The following is an 18594-nucleotide window of genomic DNA, read 5'->3' as shown; positions in this document are numbered from 1 at the left end:
TGTATGATATTTGCTTAATATTTACTAAATTTTTCCAAGGTCTGAGTTACCACCTCTTTAAAATTAAATATAAGAACTTGAGACTGATAATGTTTTACCTCCTTCCTCACTGATCTGGTGATGAAACTCCCAAAGCTATTCCTACTAAACTCCACATTTCTTTTTCTACAGAAAGGATCTTTACGAAGAAGTGTTGTAAATGAGGGTCTGTAAATTCTTTAGAACCATAGAATCTTTGTGCCAAAAAACTGACACAAACTTATAGGTTGTGTTGAGCCACGTGAGACTGCAAACCTGTCACAGCAGACCTTATGAAGGAAATCCTGACCTCTGACACTTTCTTCACACTCAGCCACAAATACCAAGATTGTTTAGCAACCCACAAACGGTACAAACATGATGCCAGTGGGCAGCAAGTATCAGGAACCCAGAAAGCTCTCTTCAGAGACCTCTATGAAACATTTTATTGCTGTAACTCCTATTCAAGTCACATAGGTAAAAAACTCATATACTCTTGACTCATAGTAAGCACCTGTTATTCTGTACTTCAGAAGCACATAAATAATTTACATCAATGCTGAGGATAAACAAATGCAACAAAATCCTAAGCATTACACTCTAAGCAGAAGTGTCTACATTAGTTTCTCCTAAAGCAACACTAAATGCTCAAACCACAAAGTACTGTGTTATAGCTGATCCAAACATAAAAGGGAAGCCGAGTTTGCACAGAAAAAAGTCTTGTGTTAGGCCAGCTGACCTTACTAGAAAACTTAAGATTCCAGCTCTAACTCTTCACATGACAAAACACCATATTACCCAATTTCATCTTTCCTTTCCTGAAAGACTGTAACAACAACAGCAACAACAAATCAGGGATGCCTAACAGGCCACACTGACTTCTAGAAGTGCATATAGACTCCATACACAAGCACTGACAAAGATGGGGAAATGAGTCCTTATCTCTGGTCACTAAAAAGTTCTTTCATCTGAAATCATGTGGTCTTGAGGCATGATCTCATTTGTTTGAGACACAGGTAACTGTGAAAAGCTGCAGCCCTACGACAGCTAAGAAACTTTTCTATTTCTATAACTAAGAAACTTTTCCATTACATGGCATTAATATCACCCTAGAAACTCAGAGTCCAATGTCTGGTTTCAGTATTTCTGTCACAGTCATTTACATAGCTCTTTTTGCTCCCCCCCTCCACATCTTACCTCTGTAACCGGCAATTCAAGCTGAACCACGTCATCTTGTTTTGAAACAGGCGTTTGCAGAGCTGTGTCTAACAGTAGGATGCCATTGAGATCTTTCCTACATCCTACTGCATAATCGTCCACAAAGATCACTTTATCCACAGCAGAAATATACTGACATTTCACCCGTCCACCTGGTTTAGCTATGAAGGAAAGAGAAAAGGCAAGATCTAATTAGAAAAATGCTTTTATAGAAAAGATCTCTAATTTCTGTTTAGGAAAGTAATGTAACACCTTGGCAAAATCTTTACTTCTTGAGATGATCAAAACTCAGCATTTTAGCAACCACAATTTTCACCAAGCTTTTATGTTTCCTACATTAAAAACCAACTACCAAAATCTATACATCCCATCAATAACGACAACTATCTTATTCCTACAGTGGAAGCCATTAATTTAAGTCCTCTTCCTACCAGGAGGCCCTCAACTAGTGTTTTCAAGCTTAATGCAGATGCCTGGTGTACTTGATACTAGCTGAGAGTGTAAGAACTAAATTGTACAAACCAGCATGAACACTAAGACAAAATTGCTAAATTACCATTAAGGCTTATTAACACCACTTCATCAAGCAAAACAATACTTAAACTTCTCAAAACTAAGTACAGCATGTAACACCATGTACCAGTGTGGCATGGGCTCCTTGAGACACTACAACAGCTCATTTCTGCTCAGTGCTGCACATGTGATGTCAGTAACAGCTCTGAGAAGTTTGGAAAAGGCAGGGGAAGACTGCCGGCAGATAAATAAGGAAAGGCTGTGGCAATGGATACTATCCCCTAAAATGTTTAATGCTACTCAACACTATTATGTATCTAAAGCCGGATGGACTGCAGAACTAAATGCAATCCATGTAAAATGCTCCCTGCATAGAAGGCAAACTGCTTTCTATCAGACAGAGAAAGCTGCCACTCCAGAAGCAGATTGTGTGTATGTTATAAATATATGGACACATACTCCAATGGCAGCTGAAAATGCTGCATCGTCTACACAGGTGTCTTCCTGTCACACAGGAACAGGAGCTTCATTAAAGTTTGCATTAATCACGTCCTGTCCATGTTTTCCACTTTCCTCAGACACTGAATACTGCTTTTATTACAAATAATTTAAAAATCACCATTTTGGTAGCTAACATACAGTAAAACACCCAGGTGAGGACAGCTACATAAATCTGTCATCTTCACACTCTGATAGAGTTAAATGGGAATTGAAACTTCTGGAAACACAGGGCACATGAATCTGACCACATTACATTTGTGGTATCCTCTCTTTGAAGACGCAGGGAAAGAACACTTGTCAGCTGCCCTTTTCACCAAGATTTTGGAAACAATGTTTCATATACACACAAAACAAAGGACATATGCCTTTGCCTGCATTAAGTATACTGCAATTGTAATCACTGATACAGCAGTCAGAAACACTTCAAGAGACTGGAATCACTTGATAGTTGTGAAGCCTTTGGTCCTTGCTCAGCAAAAAAGGGTTCTCTGAATGGTAAATCGACTAATTTCAAACTGAGTTTTTTGCCAATACACTGGAGTTCTTCACATAAGATTTTCTACAGCCAACACAGCTGCAGGCAAGGAAGTAAACCATTCTACAGGAAAATAAGTATTGTTAAAAATTTAGATACAAGTTTTAACATCTTTAAAAGCTTAAGTTTCAGCAACGTACTGGAAACTATTATGCAAATAAATTGAATGGTATCTGATGCAATAAACTATAAACCTCAGTAGATTCTGATAGAGTTTGCAGACTATTCAAAGTGATCCAAGGGATGGATCACTACAGGACACTTTCTTTAATATATCACTTCTCTCCTTCTCCCTGCTCCCAGAGAAAATGGGAAAAGCAGCTCACCCTTTCTGGCAGTGCCAACACCATGAACACTTTCTTTTGCATTTTCCTTATTTCCTGTCGAGCACAGGAGTACATTCATGCCCTGTGCCTAGGAGTTCAGCAGTCTGTAGGAGCCCCAGTCATTGTGGCTTTCCAGCCTAGACCATTCTTATTTTATCAATTTTGTAGTGACGGTAATGAAACCTCATGTCTAAAGCAGCAAACAGATAATATCCTCTGAGTAAATGGTCCAAATCTTTACAAGCCAATGAAGATTACTAACGAGGCAGATAACATAGTATTTCTGCTCCACTGCAAAACAAAGTAAGATGTTATAACTACAGAAGAAGGAATCTATTGCCTACCAGCTGTGATTTTCCCTGTGCTGGCTAATAATCTGGTTGGTTGTATTGACAGAAAGATTGGCCAAATTATCTCTAGAAAGTTATTTACAGTTGCTGTTTTTATTTCATTTGAAGCACATAAAAACACAACAGGCTCCTTTAGCGTAACTCAATGGAGCTTCAAGGAAATGATTTGACCAATATTTAATATTTTTCCAAAACCCAGAGAAGCACATTCTGTAACTGCCTAGTTTGCACTGAATAGCCTCTGAGTTGCCGAGAAGCTTTTTTGCAAATAGTTTAATGTTAAAAGTTCATAAAACACTTTTCAAGATGATTCTAATACTAGTCACATGCAATAACACAGTCTACATATGGCTGACCATATGATTATAATACTAGATTGAGAACCAGGAAACCAAAGAATATAGAAGTCACCACTACAGATGCATTAACCTAGAAGTTAATGCCTAGATAGGTTAAATCATCCTAAAGCATTGTCAGAAGTGTCCTTTCTAACTCAGGATCAATAATTTACAATGTGCTAAAGGATTCTGAAAAACAAGCTAACATTATGTCCTGCCTGTCCAGCCTAAGTTTACTGACAATAACTAGTGATCTGCATCTTCACAAACCACAGCTAAAAAGTTTCACGTAAAATCACTAAATTACTTAAGCTAGATCATTAAAACCCAACTGTTACTCTCATTTTAGCCCAAATTGCTTTAGCTGTAATTTATTTTGGGTAGTAGGAGAAAAAGCAGCCATTTAAAGTTTCTAATGATTTTGCTTTTCAGTCTTGGCACAAGTGAATCACAGCCTCTCCCAATATCTCCAGCCTATCTGCCTAGGATTAAAAACAAAACAACTCACAAAGAAGTCATTAAACCTTTTGTCAGTTCCGACAAGGAAATCTGGCAGGCTGCTAGCAGGCTAGAAGTGCAAATCCAATAACATATTACACTATGGTATGTCATCTATCACAACAGTAGAATTAGCAACCTAAAAACTTAAAATCAAACAAACATCAGACTGCAGAAATTAAGAACCTGAGAAAAGGAACATTTCACCTCCACCTTCTTTGTTTCAAACAATAGAGTACAGAGACCAGCAATTTCCTGTGATCAAGATCTGACCTACAAGATTCAAACAAACTTGTTTGGAGAATTCATAAGTCTAAGCAGCATCTGTAATGCCCCCTTGCCTGTGGACATTAAGATGAACCAAACCAGTTAGAGAATTAGCCTTGCTTTTCAAGAAGTAGAACAATGAAAAAGTTTGTCTCCATTTTCTCTGTTAAAGAGAAGTTTAGCCTCACAGCTACAGAGCTTAAGAAAAGTGGCTGTCATCTGCATATGCTTGGCCACCATCATGAGGAGATATAGATTAATGCTGGCAGTAACACCTTCATCTTTTATGATACTGAAAAAGTTAGTTCACCTAGAAAACTGCTAGCCAGGAATGGTACTAATATGTATCAAAGTCAGTAATTCTCTTGACAAGAAGCTCCCATACAGAGCAAAAAAGCCCCTCCAATAGTTTCTATATCACATTAAACTAACACTTACCTGCAGCTATAAAATGAGTGGTAAACACATGCATGATAGCACTAATTCCATAATGCTAAGACCCAAGCCCAACCAAATATCTAAAGGAACATTCATCATTTTGATCTATAAATGTCACTAGGTCCTTAAATTAAGATTAAAGTAACATTTTTTGAGAAACAGAAATCCCATCATCCTCGTAGAACATATACATTATGTGAATCAATACCAGTTTCTGCATTTTCAATTTAAATTAAAGTATCAAAACGATTATCTCAGTACTCATTTCAAAATACTGCAAGCATGGGAAAAACAAATGACGTTTCAAGATATCAAAAGCCCTATCTATTCCATTAATTTTGTACCATAAGATTTGAGCATCAAGCTACTTAAAGAGGATCCAAAACCCAAGAAAAGGCCAGGTTAGTGAACAGCAAAAATATCATTTCCATTTGAGACAAAACCACTTCCTGCTAGAACCTCACTTAGCTACTTCTCACACATTTTTTATACGTACCTGGGATTGAAAAAACCTTACCTATCAGTTGTCCTTGTCTGTTACAAGGCAAGTGCCTTTCTTATTGCTACCATTTCACATAATCATAAAACCAACTGAAAGTTAGCAAGTGTAACATCTAATTACATGCTAGCTAAGCAACACATCTGCCAAGGCAAGCATAGCAGAACACTTGCAGTTTGAGGAAGTTCTGCAATACAAATAAAAATAAAAAAATTCCTGTCCTAAAGTTCAACTTGCTGTCTGAACTTTTCCTGCTATATTTGCAGGAATCTATTTTTAACTAGTAGTACAGAAAAGTGTATCTATGGATGAGCTGCAAAGGGTTCATACAAAAGAGGATAAAGAGCAAATCACTGCAAGTCTGGTCTAAAAATAAATTTGTCTCCAAATTATTTCACATCAGTGGCTTCCAAATGAAACAAAGACATGGTGGTTGGAAACACCGTAAGATGCCTAATGCCTGGCTAAATCAGGTCATGACTGCTCATAATTAAATGAATTTATCAGTTTCTCCCCTGTTTCTCCTCTTCCTCATGTACATCCCCTGTGGATACTTCAGCAGCATAGTTTTATCTTCCATGTCCAGGCCCAGTCCCTTACTTGCACTAAACATCACTCACTAAAGCAGTCTGCTGTCACCACAAAGGCACTCCATGAGCCCCTCCTTTCCCTAAAACAGAAATATTCTCAAACTTTAGGAAAGGATAGAAATGAAACTATTAGATGAACACAAGTTCAAGTTCCTATTTTAGACAAATTACGTAAATGGCTTAAACCGGGTATATACACGCAACATTTTCTCTTTTAGATTTCGCTATATACACACATACCTTCATCTGCCACATCAGCTGGAAGAGCTGTCCAAAATCATTTAATAAAGAAAAAAACACACTAGAGTTGAAGTAGGAAAGAAAACTAAAAATGTTCTTCAAACAGCAAGAACGCTGAAGGAGTAAAATACTCAGATTTGCACAACAAAGTGCCTTAAAATCACTTATTGGCAAAAACTGGATTTAGTTAATAAAAAGCAAGACATGGTCTAAAGTTTATCTTTTCCTTTAGCAACAAGCAGGACAGTGTTGCTTCAGTATCAGTTTCATAATATGATAGCTGGTTTTAATAATCCTTATTAATAGGAAGATGTGTTATCTGGGCCAAAGCACTGGAGACCGCCACATGAATCTTAACTAGATGTGTCTGCTCAAGCAACTACTAAGAGAAGCGAACACTAACACTTAAAAGGTTTCAGAAGATAAACAAAACCCCACTGAGATCAAGACAGTTCATGTCTCACTCGCTTTGCAGGCATGGAGTCCTCTGCCACTGTACAGACTCAAAATGAGAGTGAATCAGCAGGAGGATGCTGCTGAGCTCCTCGTGCCCGTGCTCTTCGTGTGGTTTCAGATCTCCATGTATCTGACGTCCCTGGCATCACTTGTATGTACAGAACACAACTGCTCACAGAGATTTACGCCGTTATCCCAAGAACAAATTAGGAAAGATTTCACAAGGATTCTAGAATCCTTGCTGCAAGCCCTGGTGAAGTCTGAGAATGTAAGCCCATGCAATTCTTCTGCAAACACCTCACAGAGGGCACATTCTTCTTCAAAATTTTTCCTAAAGTGAAAAATGATGAAAAAATTTCAGGAAAATTTTCTTTCAAAGAGTGAAGATAGACAGATTACACAGCTTCCACCCACAACCAGACACAGGCAAGGAATACTTTGCAGCACAGTAACAGGAAGTTCCCGTTCTTCAAGTGCTAGTCCCATCACAGCATTTCACAACAAAGAAACTTTGCCAGATGAAATTTTACTACCAGTTCCTCTTTTCGTCCCTAAAGTGGCATCTGAGCTCACCCATTATGTATCCTGCAGTCTCTGCAACAGGAGAAAACATCTCCGCATTTGGCACTTTTTGATCTCCCAAGACTGTTTGGCAGGAAATGGTTTAGCTTCTCACCCTTCTAAGCTCCAATACTGTAAGGAGATTCCAAGACATCATGCTGGGAGAAGCAGCAAGTTCTCAAAAGCAGATGGGTGGATTATAAGGCAAGTGAAGAACTGGCTACATTGTCATGTGCAAAGTTAGTCCTTAAGGACACAACACCGAGCTGGCAGCCAGTTACGAGCGGCATTCAACAAAGCCTGGTGGCTTTGGTTCCCGACCTTCATCAACGGCTTGGGTGGCGGGACACACCGCACCTTTACCTAGACTGTGGATGGCACTAGTGGGAGATGACTGAGGGCAACTGATGCATTCAATGGCAGGGCTGCCTTTTACCAGGACCTCAGACACTGGAATGGCTTGACACGAATCTCCTGATGGTCAGCGAAGACAAATGCGAGGTCTCACACCCAGAATGGGATATAACCCCATACATCAAGAGAAGCCGGGGACCAATTGTCTGGGTTGCAACCCAACAGAAAGAACTTGGGGATCCTGATGGACAGGCTGAGCAAGAGACAGCAATGCATCCTCTCAGCAACAAACTGTTACCATGGAGGGGATCACAGGAGAAGATCAGTCTCCTCTAATCATCAATAAGCCCACATCCAGAATATCAGTTCCATCTTTGCTCCCCCAGCTGAGATATCAGCACATACGTGACAGTCCCACAAAGGGGGTAATGAGAAGTTACAGGCCTGGAGCATACAACACATGGGGAAAGACTTAAGATAACTAGGCATGTTTAGTCTGCAGAAAAAAAGGTTTAGAAGAAAATCTAACAGCAGTCTTCCATTACTAAAGCAGCAGTTCAAAAGCTATTTCAGACTGCTGAATTATTACCTTTCTCTTTTGGATATTACTTTAAAAAAAAATAATGACCAGAGAAGCTGCATAGTGGATCAGAGGAAAAAGCTCATAACCCCACATTTTGCCCAAGACAGCAGTCTAAACCAAGTGGTTAGTGAAGAATTTAAGAAAGATAATCCACACAATGGTTCCTTCCTGTAACACTCTCAGTCCCAGCCGATTTGAGCTTAGGGACCTTCTGACCCAAAAGGGATTCTGATTATTAAAAGGATCTTTGACAGGTTTTTCCTCTGTCACTTTGTCCATCGCTGTTGTAATTCCACAAACCTGTAGCATCCAAAATGCCCTGTAGCCAAGAGCTCCATATTTTGCTATTTTTCATAGTTACTTCTTTTGATGCTCTTAGCTCCTGTACTTGAATAATCAACTCCCAATTTTCATTTTTTATATTCTCTCACTCTTTTTACTCCCCATTCCAAATCATCCCCATCATCTTTTTCAGACTGAACACTGTTTCACATACATAAACCATTCCCCACCTTGAGTTTCTAGTTCTGTTACACTTCTCTTGAGATGGAAGTACAGCACATATAGACATTGATAAAGGACACATAATCAGAGGAATTCTTGACAACTTCTCTGGCATTTGCTTATATGGTAACAACTGAGCGTTCAGCTGGTATTTCACATTCCTAGAACAACTCCAAGATCTCATTCTGGCATTATGAGTTAGTTCAGACCTCAGTACACCAGGTTACAATGCCACTTATATTCTTATGAATATTTCAAGTTTATTAAATGCATTCTGATATTCTCCTAATAACTACCTCTACACAGGGAAGCTGAAGTAGAACAGACTAGATTCATGCATATTTAAGTTATATCTAAAAGTGAAACTATTCTGAAGGATGCCTTTTCAAATTCTTCAGAAAAGCTGGCAAAATTAAAAGGCCTTGAACATTTTAAACACTTATTTGCAGCCTAAGAATATTTGAACACGGTGATCACATAAGTTAAACCTGAGTTCTGCCACTGAAGTGGGACATTCAGAAAAGCAACTTTAAGCTTGGCCTTGCCAGGCGCCTTCTGTGGGTACTGGGAAGTCAGTTCCTCCAGAGATTCAGAATAAGGACTTTTCCTTTCTTGTTATGGTACAAGGAGGGAACCTGAGATTATTTGTTGAAAAATGCTGGGTTTGTGACTTCTAACTCACAAAAGAATCAGGAAAAATCCACTACTAAAAAAAGTTTAACAAGCAGTGTTACATGTCATCATTTACATCACAACATAAATCTAGGATCCTACAAGTCGACTAAGTCTACCCCACTATTTATCCACATTTAGTATTCTCCAATAAACACCACATCTCCAGTCTTCAGTGCCATCTTCCCAGCTCCCTACTTTCCTAATTATGTCTCCATTTTCATTTAGGCAGTCCATCATAGTTCTCAGTGCCACCCTTCACCTCCCAGCTCTTCCTTTCAATATGGAGTTTTTCCAAAATCTTTGTCACCTGTTGCCCAGCAAACAAGAGTTTACCAAACTGCTCTCCTACAGCTGCCAAATGCAGCAATGAGCCCCTGAGTGCATCATGCTCAGTCAGATCAGGGAAGTGCAGTGGATCAGCCAGCTTTCCCTCCCCAGACTGTAGAGGGGACTGAAGAACTGCTGACAGACTGTAGGCTACGCAAGCCTTCATGAACCAGCACTTGCGATCAGCTATGTTTTCACTAACGCTACCAGTTTTCAAGACAACTTAAGCAAATTCCCTCTTAAGTTACACATTGAGAAGTTATCAATACTCACTGAATGGCCCTAGGAAATAGCTCAAGAAAATTTTAAACATAAGAGTGTTTATATTGATGTGACAGATAAGTTATTATTTACATAATTTTACACTTTTAAACTTATGCACAATGTTTGTTGACTATCATCCTTATCTGTGGATTGCTCTTTCCCCAACATGCACAGGAATCTTCAAAATAAATGTTCTGCAGACTTCCTGTCTACTTTTTCACTAGCAGTATATACTTGGTCCTTAACAAATCTTGATATTCTTCCCAAAGACAAGGCAGCAAAGGGCTTGCAAGTGTTAGTATTCGTCTGTATTTCACAAATGAAAGAACTCGGGCAAACACCTTAAACTTCTACTCAGCACTCATCTGGTGACTGCAAGCAGTCAGCGCAATTAAGAGAGCATTAACTATTTAAAGGACAGCTTTCTAACAGCAGAAAGCAATACTGTGGCATCATTTAAGAACCATCAAGAAAGTGAACTGACCCATGTGTAAATTTTTTATTTACAAATTTTTAAAAAATTGTGAAAAGTTACTTATCCCACTGGAATAGACAACATGCAACAAGCCGTCTCGCTTTGGACAGTCTGATACACTCAAAAGTTGTCCATGAGTCCACATGATTGCAAGCATCTCATCTCCATCTTCAAGGCAGCCCGAGAAACTTTTTTGAAATATACCGTTCAGGGAAAATTAAAGAATGCTTGTAAAAGCAAGGATGTACGGCTTTGTTTCCTGATTTGAAGGCAACTTGGAAAGAAAACCTGAAACAACACATCAACCCCATACCTAATCATTATTAAAAAAATCAGATTTAATCATTATTAAAAAAGAATTAAGGTGAATCTTCATCTAGGACAGACTTTTCTTACAGCCTGTCTTATAAAAGTTCAGATGTTCTATTTCACTTAAGTTATGGATACCAGTGCAACAGCAACCATAAAAACACATTTATAAACAACGTTACTAAAGACTCAGAAAGTGGTTCTACTGGGCCACCTGACATTATGGTGGGCTGCCAGAAAGGACCAGCTATGGGATAAGAGAGTATGCAAGACCCAAACCACTGATCACCAGGATGTTCAGAATAGTAGAAGATCAGGCTTTTAAAGATCACTAGGCTGGGCAATCAGTAAAAGCCTTCTCCATGTTTTCATTACTCCAAGTCCAACAGAGATACACCTGCTTTTTTCCATAATGTTCTGCACTTGAACTATCAGCTATCTGTCAGAATGTATTTCTGCCAAGTTTCTTCTACATCTTACACAACACAGTACACAACATAACTGGGAGCTGAGCCGAATGGTTTATCATACAGGCATATTAAAAGCTGTCTTGACCAAAGCTGGATAATAGTCAGCACTGAAGTGAAAGTAATTTTTTTTTTTTTTTTTTTTCTCCTGAGAAACCTTCATATCAATGAGAAACATCTTAACTACCTGTGAGACAATTAAGGCAGGAAGTCAAAGTTCAAATCCCTGACACAAGTCTCAGCACAATGTTTCCTCTTCAGGTCACTAAGAAGCATTTCAGGATTCATCTTTCTGTAGAAGATCTTTTCCAAAGTCCATATGCAGAGATCTAGGAAATTTCTGATTATCTGACATAAAAGCATTCTGCAACCTTTAATAATACTGCACTGCTGTTGCAGTGACAGCAATGAATCCATCAGTCCAGATATGAATGATCTGTCAATAAAATGAAAAAATGTGTGATCATGCCTGGCAATATCACAAATGCCTGCACTGCTGCCTGTTATAACTTCAGAATCCCTGCAAGAAACATGGACATGCAAACATACCTTTGAAACTATGATAAGAAAAGATCTCTATTTTCACTCTATTGTAGCTTCTGCAGAAGATAATCTAGATGTGCTTCAACAGAGCCTGGAAATGTCAATTAACAGCATTTTGACAGTCTGGAAAGATGCTTGGTAAGTAAGAAGGGATACCTGGCATACTCTGATTAAGCTAGCAGACAAATGGAGCTCACGGCAGTCTAGAGCCTTTGCTAGTATAAAACACTGAACTCAAATCTAAAAGTGCTCCTATCCTGTTTTCTCAAATGCTTAAGGCACCACAGGAATGACCTTAAGATCACATAAATAAACTAAATGATCTCTTTAGAAAGTATTTCACCCAGATTAGCAGTCACTCAAGCATGCTCAAATGCAGGGTGGGCTGTAGCACATCACTAGACTTGACAATATTCCCTATGTGATGAGAAATTCTGTGTTCAGAGCAAGGGGCATTATTATTATTGTTGTTGTTATCATTGTTATTATTGGTATTACTATCTTTGTTTCATAATAGAACAAAAAAATACAAGAAACAAAAGGATGGGAGAAACTTGCCCCAATTTTGAGGAATGAAGGAGAACCTGAGCAGTATTACCAGCGCGCTTCAAACAGTTGAAACTGTTGATAGTGTCTTCAAGTAAATCAAGTGTAGAATTGGATGACAGAGTATCCCAACAGTTTCTTCCTAAAGATTATTGTAAGCACAAATTCCCTCTACATACTAAACTTCCAAGCCGCAAAAGAGAATCTTTTTCCTCTTGTTTTGCCTCCTGCATCACATGCAAAAGAATCAGAAAGAAACAGAGCTGGATACCCCTTGAGAGATTTCCAAGGCACCATAATTTAAAGTTAGACAGCTGAAGAAAAACAAGACTTCCCGAAAGAGAACTCTGACAGGTAACGGTGCTGAACTTGCTGGCACAGGTGAGCCTCCTGGGCTAAGATCTATTTACTTCTAAATTCTTCTGATGGAGGAACAGCCCATGAGGGCCTCTGATGATAATGCAGAAGCTCTGTTTCCCCTGCAGGAACTGGTATATATGTACCATGAACAGATCCTTCCCTGCACAGATTCAGAAGTCTGTATTTTGATTCCTGTTAGGGCCTCTAGAGTAATTTACAAGGCCCTAGCTACAAACACTGTGCACTTCAGCAAACAAGGCTCTGAAGTTACTGCTACATCAAATTAATCTAGAAATACCTATTGGAACATTCAAGATGGTCACTGTCCATCTGATGGTACATTTTAGTTTCTTATTTGAATCCTGCCCAAGCTTCTCTGGGAGTTACAGAGAACTTTCCCAGTTCAGGCAGTTTTCTTACATTATTTGTAAACAGAAGGGACTGATAAATCAAACACCTCTATGAACACTAAGAGAGTCGCTCAAGACTAATCTGGAGGTTTGTTTAGATTCTTCAGGGGTTTTTTGTCTTGCTGTTTTGGTTTGCTTCTTTTGAGACTGAGTAAAACGCTCATCTTTAGTGCTGTATTTGAAGATTGCTCATTTATGCTTTTTTGGCTACCAGTGTTCAACTTGAAACTGAAACCACAGAAATATTTAAATGTCTAAGAGGGAAAATAAAGTACTTGATAGACTTGCACGACAGATTCAAAACCAGTCCTGACTAACCACTACAAGCAAATAAACAGAAATGCAGAACATCCAGAAATCACAAGAATTTTCCTTGCACTCCTAGGCTGGTTCTCTGAAACGCTCAGTGCGCATGCAACAGTCTTGACAGAATAAAAAGGACAACCTTGTGACCAGGTAAGACAGAGCTTAATGTCAGTGTTACTGCATTTTCCCCCTACTTTTATGCACTACCACACTCTGGGCTGTTGCAAATGATCACCTGGTCCTCCTGAATAGGCCTATAGGGCTCATACTGGAAACAGATTAAAGATGATTGCACACTTTCAAGAGACAGAGCTGCTGAAGATTCAACGTGGTATAACAATCCACACTGAACTCCTAGAGACTGGGCTCAGAACAACATTCCCTGGATCACCACACACATTCGATCAATGAAGTTCACATGAGGAACCGAAGCACACTGACTACATCCTAATGTCTGGACCCGATCTATAACTGAACTGTCTTCTGGCTGTGAATCTTCTGCCTTGCTCTTTTACACCCCAAAGAGCAATCTACATTTCTATTCTAATGAAGGCAGCCTCCACTGCTTTACCACATTCAGCATTCCACAGGTTCAATCTTTTCACAGAGAATGAGCTCAAAGCTTAATATATATTTCCGCAGTGAACTGTGACTGCAAATACAAAACACACTGAGGCCTGGTGGTGGTTCTTTTCTTCCCCTCCCCTGCCTTGATAGGAGAACCTTTTCTTTGCTCTGCTTTCTAGAAAGAGATCTGCTACATTTTGTTTTTCTTTGGGTAACAAGCAACAGCATTTCTGTCCAACATAAGCCTTTTGGCAAGGCAGGAGACCTGCAGCCTCAATTACCAAGGAGGACAAGCAGTCTCCCAGGAGAAGCAGTTTTAATTCCTAGAGACTCTATTTTTAGTTATAGTACCAGAAGTCCCTGAAGCAACAATATCCTTTGACCTGTCATTTATGGCAGGGGAGGGAGCAGGGAGAGAGTTGGTCTACAGGTCGGAGTGTCCAGCTACTACTATCCTGTATTAAAAGAGCTCACACTGTACAGTGCAGGCAGACATCAGAGAACAGCTAAATTCCCTTCTCCTTCTCTTCCCAAAGACAGGAGGAAAGAGAAAAAGAGTGAACAGGATTGCTAATAGCCGCAACAGACACCAACCGCTGAGATGAACCAGGTTTCTGACAGGCACGCCAGTCTGAACCCATAAGAAAATTCATCTAAAGTTTTTTCAAACTAAGCTAAGGTTAGTTTGAAAGCTCTACTGCACAGATAAAATTTGGGTAGATTGCAAGCAATTCTGTTGTTCTATGTGAGGAGGAGTATAACTCATCTTTACAGGCATGCTGTCACAGAGAAGACTGACACTAAAGGAAGTATACATGATGGAATGTACGCAACAGAAGCAAAGCAATATGTTATTTTCAAATAGTTCCTATTTAGGGGAGAATTGCCATCAGCATTTTGAATACTGAGTCAAATCCTTTGCGAGGATTCTATCACAGCAAAGTGTAGAATCACTTTGATTTACAGTTCACTTCCTTTTCTGTATCTGAGAATTAAACATCTCCCACACAGACAGCCAATTACGAATCAAGTCCTCTATTTACGCCCTCTTCATCCACAACTTAAAACCAATATTAAAATTCCTGCAATAGCTTGAAGAAAAAAAAAAGTTATTAATAAAAAAAGCACTTTAGGAGACAGCATGGTAGAAGGGAATTACAGAAGCAGAGCGATCTGAACCCTGAACAATGCAGGAAACATCACACAAGAGCCTCATTCTCCATGCAAGCAACAGACAACAAAAGCAGCTGGCACCTTCTTAATAATTCCACAAAACTTTTTTTTTTTTTTTTTTTCCCCAATTGCCCCAAATGCTTAACCTTTACATACAATGTACCAACTCCAAGTTATGAAAGGAAATCAGCAATTTTTGTCCCGTTCTCTTCAGTTTGACATTGCAACGCAGTTACTGCTTTTCAAGGTGAAAATGTACATATTGCCTAGGCTATGGCATTCCCATGCAGTTCTTGGCATCGCTGTACCACGTTCAGGCAGCAAACAACCTTTCACCACCACCACCCAGCAAAGTAACATCTTATTAGCAAGGCACAGCTGTAAGGAGAACCTGAACATGGAGGCACACAGCTGGTAAGAAGCCTATCTTTCTGCTCCAAGGGCTGGACTCACAAGGAGACAAATAACCCTACCCACCAGCCACCGCCAATATTCCCACAAGCGACACAGTTTAAAAGCCATTAATGAACGGGGGAAGAAAAGCTGTTAATGACATATGGATCTTTTTCTACAGCGCTAATTTATTAACAGCGCAAAAACACTAATGGTCAACAAATAAAGTTGCTTCATAGTTATGGAGATGCTACAGTCTAAGCCTCTGCAAAGCCAGCATACAATCGTGCCTCCCGAACATAACTGCAGGGATATGGTTACTATCACCAGAGACAGTCAAGACAGCCAACAGCCTGAAGAACTATTCAAACACATACAAAAACATATCACCAAATAACTTCATAAAGGATTCTGATCTTAAATCGTTTTAAGCCATAGGACAAATGACACTTTAAAGCAGTAAGCCTTCTTAAAAAAACCAGAATAAGGCTCAATAAATAAATCATTACAGTATCACATATCAATAAGAACTAGAACTATGCTCGTCCATGCTGCTTCCAATCTTTGGAAGGTTCAACGTTACGTGATCCACAACACTTGCAAAAGCAAAATTAGAAAATACAACCCTACACATCACAGCCTTCCACCCCCATTTAGTCTTTCAGCAACCATGCCAATACGTTTTACAGACGTAAAACGCCTCGGCGCTGTATACACGAGTACCTCTGCCCCAAAGAGCAGGAACACAGAACCACAGGCTCTGGTCGGAAAAGCCCTCAGAGGTTCACCGAGTCCAGCCCGTGACCAAACACCACCATGTCAACTAGACCACGGCACCGGTGCCGCGTCCGGTCTCTCCTTAAACATCTCCAGGGACGGCGACTCCGCCACCTCCCCGGGCAGGGAGGCCGTTCAGGCCAGGAAAAGAAAAAGGGGTGACAATAAGGCGGGGGGGGATCCTTCGGCATCCCGGGCCCGAGCGGAGCCGGGCCGCTCCTTCCCGAGGCTCCCCGGCCCTCCACGACACCTGTTCGGCGGCGGCCCCGCCGCCCGCTCCCCGCTCACCGCCGAGCGCCGACGCCTGCAGCGTGGCCCCCGAGGTGCCGTCGATGACTTTGATGGCGCCGCGCGCGGTCACGGCCAGGATGGCGTTGAGCGCCGGGTGGTAGCACAGGCTGCAGAGCCCGTCGGCGTCGCAGCGCAGGCAGCCGTCCCGCAGCAGCAGCCACTCGCAGGAGCCCGGACCGGGACCGGGCCCCGCCGCCGCCGCCGCCGCCGAGGAGCAGGAGGCCGCCGCAGCCATCTTCGCGGCCGCCGCCGCCGCCGCCCTCAGGACAAGAGGCCCGCGGAGAGCCGCTCACTGACGGTCCCTGGAGCCGCCGCCGCCAGTCACCATCCGGGTCCGGGGAGAGGGGGAAAGGGAGAGCGCCCGCGTGAGCGGGAAGTGACACAGCCGCGCCGGATGCGGAACCGAGCGGCCGCGGCCCGGCGGGGGGGGCGGGGGCCAGGGGGCCGCTCCGCGAGGGGCGGGGCGGGGGCGGGGCCGCGCGGCGCGCGCGCGTGCGCGCCACCTGCCGCGCCCGGCCCGGCCCGGCCCCGCCCGGCGCCGCCGCCGCGGCCTTACCGCTCCGGACAAAGGCCCGGTCCCGAGCGGCCGAGCCCGCCCCCGCCCCGCCTCGGGGAAAGCGGAGCGCGGACTTGTGCGTTCCCCCGCACCGGTGGCAGTGGCCTCGGCGCGGGTACGGAGTGAGGAAGCCACGATGGCTCTGCCCCGCGGACGGCACGCTGCCCTTGGAAAGGCTGGCCCTGGCCCCGGCCGGGAGCACGGAGCCATTGCACCGCGACAGCATTCTGCTCTGAAGCACTGCTTCAAAAATGACTCGAGTTTAATAAATCATTTCGCGTTTTGTTGAGATCTTCCCTTTTCGCCCACTAAAACACCAATTCGGTTTGTATAGCTCGGCCCACCCGTACACGTTATTTATCTGCCACGGGCTTTATTTGATCTAAGTGACATGTTATACTCAAATACTTAACAAACCTTTTAGGCTACTGATGGTCTTAAAGCTAATTTTCAAATGCAAAGCTTTCTACGGAATATTTTTATTAGAAGGACCCAAATTAGCACAGGCTGCTCTAGCAGGGAAATTTTTAAAGAAATACAGCGTGTGAAGAAAAAATAAGGAAACCAAACCAAACCCACCCGGGTATGTGTGCCCCTCAGGCTCACCAAAATTGTCCTGAGAGTAAAATGAGCGGCTTTTATGCTGTAGTACTCCAGCAAAACATTAAACACCAGTAAGGATAATGAGAAAATTACAGCAGATCTCAAGCTGTATGTTTTCAAGTAAGTATAATTTTTCTGATAAACAGCAGAGTATGTCTGATGGGTAGAAGAGGAAACAAGATGAACATGTCAAGTTGCTCTCTAGAGATCATTCAAAATGCGTGTCTCACCGAGGTGCGATATCCACGTCACCGCCCCCAAAATGAGGCGTTGCATCCTAGAAAGGCAATTTTTTGCTAGATGGACGTGCTCTAAGTTTCCAGTTTTGACAGACTGAAGTAGTATGTTGATTATCACAAAAACTGATTTATGGCCTCAAAGCTACTGGTGCCATGTATAGCATCAATATATTGGTGGCATGCACAGGAACGTGGATGAGTCTTAATTCATCAGTAGTAATTATTCAGTATTAAGTCAGTAAATATAAATGAGCTTCATAGATTCCATAAACAAGTTTAATTCAAAATTTTTATAAAATACATCTTGTATTTACACACATACCTCATCTAAAAACATGAGTTTGTTGAATGCAAATTTATTACAAACTATCAGAGTCATTTGAGAGCTGTTTGTATGTTTCTTGCACAAAATATGCAAAAAGGGACCCTAGAGATACTAAGATTAAAAGGTGCAAATCTGCAATTGGGTACAAAGTATGTACTACGTTAAGTGCATTATCTACATTGCATATTACACATGTGCC

General features: G+C 41.3%; 1 protein-coding gene across 1 annotated transcript in view; it reads right to left on the bottom strand.

Annotated features, from left to right (window-relative positions):
* BIRC6 (baculoviral IAP repeat containing 6) overlaps positions 1-16922 on the bottom strand; it is a 174760-nt gene extending 157838 nt beyond the window's left edge. Inside the window, exons 1-2 of the mRNA XM_040059756.2 lie at positions 16670-16922; positions 1216-1397 (exon numbers count right to left, since the gene is read on the bottom strand). Of these exons, the coding sequence (XP_039915690.1) occupies positions 1216-1397; positions 16670-16907 (420 nt within the window). The 5' untranslated portion in view covers positions 16908-16922. The remainder of the gene's footprint in view (positions 1-1215; positions 1398-16669) is intronic.
* Between the last annotated feature and the right edge of the window lie 1672 nt (positions 16923-18594).

The sequence above is a fragment of the Hirundo rustica genome, chromosome 3 (assembly GCF_015227805.2).
Source record: "Hirundo rustica isolate bHirRus1 chromosome 3, bHirRus1.pri.v3, whole genome shotgun sequence".
Classification (NCBI taxonomy): Eukaryota; Metazoa; Chordata; class Aves; order Passeriformes; family Hirundinidae; genus Hirundo; species Hirundo rustica.
The sequence above is the reverse complement of the archived record's forward strand: the minus strand, read 5'-3'. Positions and strand labels throughout refer to the sequence as shown.